Raw genomic sequence first — 4,558 nt, forward strand, 5'->3', positions numbered from 1 at the left:
TTCTTCCGGGGCCATTGTTGTCTCCAGGACCTGTTCCCTGTCTGTGTCGTTCTAACACCAGCTACTCTATGTCCTGACTGTCTGTCCATCTGTCTGTCCATCTGTCTGTCCATCTGTCTGTCCATCTGTCTGTCCATCTGTCTGTCCATCTGTCTGTCCATCTGTCTGTCCATCTGTCTGTCCATCTGTCTGTCCATCTGTCTGTCCATCTGTCTGTCCATCTGTCTGTCCATCTGTCTGTCCATCTGTCTGTCCATCCGTCTGTCCATCCGTCTGTCTGTGTTTCCAGGTGAGGACTTTGCTGTCGTGCAGCAGGAGATTATTATGATGAAAGACTGTAAACACTCCAACATCGTGGCCTATTTTGGCAGTTATCTCCGGTGAGTGTGTATATATTTATATATATGTGTGTGTGTGTGTGTGAAGTTTTTATGAAGATTTCATTAATAAACAAATTGAGCTCTAGACAAATTCTGACCAATTACAACGATCCAAAGAACGCTGCAAAATAACTTTACCAACTTGTGAACTTCATAAACTGAAACTGTTATTTTAAAATAACAGAATATAAACAGTTTAGGCGCATACTGCCACCTACTGTATTAGAGTGTGTAGTGTCATGGTATGACCAGAGACTTTACAGCCTAAACTTTAGGCCTTGATGTGTGATATTTTTTTTAACCCCATATGTACATCTTCTACAGAAGCTGCTGATGATCTAGAACATTCCTCATTAACACGTTAAAGTCTCGGCTCCACTTTTTTAAAGATTTTAAATTTGGTGTATGTAACGATGAGTTCTTCTGTGTATTAATGTGAACAGGAGAGATAAGCTGTGGATCAGTATGGAGTACTGTGGAGGAGGGTCTCTGCAGGACATTTATCACGGTAAAAAACAAACAAAAAAAACCTCTGCTGTTCGACGTCCTCAGCTCCAGTTTCTTCTCAAACCTTCTGCGTTGTTTTGGTTTGTTTCTCCAGTGACGGGGCCACTGTCGGAGTCACAGATCGCCTACATGTCACGAGAAACCCTGCAGGTAACGAACGCAGCGTGAACCTTCCTCCGCAGGTCGCTGAGTTTTAGGGCGAGTGTGTGTGTGTGTAAACTGTGAACAGAAGTCTGTGATCTCATCACCGACACTGATGTATGTGTCTGTGCTGCCGCGGCCTCACGGATCGACAACATCTGGACGTTAAATCCTCAACCGTTAATACCTGTTTGTGTTTACAGGGTTTATATTATCTACACAACAAAGGCAAGATGCACAGAGACATCAAGGTGAGTGTGAGCAGAACACACACACACACACACACACACACACAGCCCCTCGTTTTAACTGATGTCTGAGGGTTTTTTTGGCGCAGCCTCTGATTTTGCATCAGTTTGCTAAAAAAAAAAAACCTTCGTTACAAGAAAATGATTCTCGATTCAAAAACCCCCTGATCTGGAACAACACGAGGTCCATGTTGCTGTGTGTTCTGACCGCTGGTGTTTTTGTCCTGGACAGGGAGCCAACATCCTCCTGACAGACAACGGCTACGTCAAACTGGGTCAGTTCTCCACGTCATTATGCCTCTTGATATTATTTCACGATCATTCTGCTGTATTTGTGCCTGACCTTCACGCCTCTTCCTCCTCCTCCTCCTCTTCCTCCTCCTCCTCCTCTTCTCAAAATAAAGAAACTCTTCACAGCTGATTTCGGTGTTTCGGCCCAGATCACAGCAACTCTGGCAAAGAGGAAGTCGTTCATCGGAACTCCTTATTGGTGAGTCGTTAATAAAATCAAATATCATCAACTGGCGGTCTGCGGGCCTAACCCGGTCCACAGAATCATCCAGTCCGGCCCACGACTGGATTCCAAAATAAAGATGAAATAATAATGTTAGACAGAATTTTTTTTATTTTATTTCATTTTATTTGAGTGTCTGGATTCCAAAGTGACCATGACCCACATGGTGGGAACCTTCAGTGTTGCAGCAGCGAAATGCCCTGAATAAGTGTGTAACATGCAGACGTGTAGTTACGTTTATCTAACACAATCTCTGCTCGTGTCATTACAGGATGGCGCCAGAGGTGGCAGCAGTGGAGAGGAAAGGAGGCTACAACCAGCTGTGTGATATCTGGGCTGTGGGCATCACGGCAATAGAGTTGGCTGAACTGCAGCCGCCCATGTTTGACCTCCACCCCATGAGGTGACATGGACTTTTCTTTTCTTTTCTTTTCTGGATCCAGTTTGATCTGAGACGTATTTGATGATAAATACGTCTCTGTATTTTCCCACAGGGCGCTCTTCTTAATGACCAAGAGTAATTTCCAGCCTCCGAAGTTGAAAGATAAACTCAAGTGGTAAAACACGTCTCTAATATTCATTTTCTACACATATTAAAGTATATTTTACTCAAACTTCTATTATTCAGACAACATTTATTAACCCAGCTCTATCTCTTTCTGTTTCTTTTATTGTTTTTTTTTTCTACCAAACAGGACAAATAACTTTCACCATTTTGTCAAACTGGCTCTGACCAAGAACCCAAAGAAGAGGCCAACGGCAGAGAAACTCCTACAGGTCACTAACAACAACATTTAATTTAAACCAGTTATTGTTTTGTTTTTTTTTTTTTATTCTTTGTGGCTTAAACTAAAGTGTTTATTTCAGAGAACTGTATCTTTCTGTTTCATGGACTTTAGAGTTTAAAAATGCATTTTAATGTTGTAAGGATTCAAGTTTTAAAGTTCCAGTTCTTTAAAATAAATGTTTGTTGTTCAGATACAAAACATAAATAAATACAAACATGCTAAGAGCGACTTCTGATCACGTCGTGTTCTGTGTTGCAGCATCCGTTTGTGTCCCAGCCTCTCAGCAGAACGCTGGCCATCGAGCTGCTGGACAAAGCCAGCAACCCTGACCACAGCACCTACAACGACCTGGACGACGACGACCCTGAGCCTGAGGTAACCTCTGTCACTTTTTTTAAATTTTTTTTAACCTTTGCTTCTCAGAGCCCTTTTTTTTAATTTTTTTTAACCTTTGCTTCTCAGAGAAAATACAAGTTCCATCAGAGAACTGATCATTTTTTCTACTGATTTTTGTTTTTCTTTCTTCACCTGAAACTATTTTCCCTCTTGTGTGAAATTAAAAACCTTTTACATTCACTCGCCTCAGCCGGAGGTCGTCCACTTGTGACACACCTGACTCTCCTTCTGCCCTCTGGTCCTCTACTGTTCTTTGTCTTTCTTGACCTTTGACCCTTTCCTCCTCCTCAGTTTAAGTACAGAGGCCATTTTCTACCCATAAGCCCCGGTGCTCGGCGTGCACCTCGCTTCGCAGCCCGTAGGAAGGTACCGGAGTGGGCTGCCGTGTCTGCAGTGATTTCATTCTAACACAAACTTTGTTTTATGTATTTTTTTAATCTACAAATAATCTGACGAATGAACTAAAAGCCAATCAGCTGCAGGTGATGTCATCGTAGACCACATGATCAAAAAATAAAATAGTTTGGTTTAGTTTAGCTTTAAATGTAGAAACTTGTCTGATGGTCACAGTCGTAGTTTGACTGTTTTTCTGCCAGCATGGTTTGAAGCTGCTGTGGTTTCAGTTTCTTCTACAGATTTTCATCATCACAGATTTATTGCATTTTTAATAATAGGAATTGATACAACTGGATGTGAAAATGTTTTTTTTTTAATAACTGCATATTGTATAAAAGCATGATGTGAACAGTGTGTGTGAAACTGAAGGTGTGTCTGCATTTTGTGCATATGACATAAATCTGGTTCATCAGCTGAGAAACCTTTGACTTTGGGTTTGATGTCGACTGTCTCGAAGAACGTTGTGTTTGTTCTGACAGAAAATCTCAGCAGTTGATACTTTACGTCTGTAAAGTGCATGAAGGCCTCGTGTTTCCACAGCTTCTTGACTGTCTTTGTGTCTCTTCCCTGCCAGTCCCCGGTCTCTGTTCCTCATCGTATCCGTTCGACCAGCAGGAGCACCAGAGAAGGAAAGACGCTGTCGGAGATAAAGTGTGAGTCTCCACACCAGGTCAACACAAACTCACAGGAAGGGTTGGTTTTATCTCACTCATCTTCACCTCCGTCTTTTCTCTGTCTCTCAGTTGGTCAGGTGGAATTTGATCCTCCAATGAGAAAGGAGACAGAGCCGCACCATGAACCGGTGAGTCACCGACCGTCACCCGTGTCTGTTCGTCTGTGTGTCTGTGCTCGTGTCTGTGTGTGAGATTAAACCGGTTTTTGGTTTTGGTTTTTTTTTTGTGGTCAATCTTCACTGTTTACCAGCATGACTGACACTCACCTGATCACAGGAAACACCTCCATGACCCTTGACCTCCATGACACGTGTCACATGAGGTTCATCAGCAGTGACTCCAATCGTGACATAGATTTTTAATTTAATTTTTTATAGATTTGACAGAGAATTCTCTGGAACACGATAACTTTAAGACAGCTGAGGTTAACCAAAGTTATGATGATGCTTTTTTTATTATTATATCAACACAGTACTTCAAGTACCACTTAAACCAAAGCTCCCCAAAGTGGGAG

General features: G+C 42.2%; 1 protein-coding gene across 1 annotated transcript in view; it reads left to right on the forward strand.

Moving 5' to 3' along the window:
* Positions 1-240: 240 nt before the first annotated feature.
* Positions 241-4,558, forward strand: part of map4k3b (mitogen-activated protein kinase kinase kinase kinase 3b) — a 16,768-nt gene continuing 12,450 nt past the window's right edge. Inside the window, 12 exon segments of the mRNA XM_025060668.1 lie at positions 241-380; positions 824-888; positions 982-1,037; positions 1,232-1,279; positions 1,509-1,551; positions 1,694-1,766; positions 2,062-2,193; positions 2,285-2,347; positions 2,486-2,567; positions 2,837-2,953; positions 3,945-4,023; positions 4,114-4,172. Of these exon segments, the coding sequence (XP_024916436.1) occupies positions 325-380; positions 824-888; positions 982-1,037; positions 1,232-1,279; positions 1,509-1,551; positions 1,694-1,766; positions 2,062-2,193; positions 2,285-2,347; positions 2,486-2,567; positions 2,837-2,953; positions 3,945-4,023; positions 4,114-4,172 (873 nt within the window). The 5' untranslated portion in view covers positions 241-324.

The sequence above is a fragment of the Cynoglossus semilaevis genome, chromosome 12 (assembly GCF_000523025.1).
Source record: "Cynoglossus semilaevis isolate Cse_v1.0 chromosome 12, Cse_v1.0, whole genome shotgun sequence".
NCBI classification, from domain to species: Eukaryota; Metazoa; Chordata; class Actinopteri; order Pleuronectiformes; family Cynoglossidae; genus Cynoglossus; species Cynoglossus semilaevis.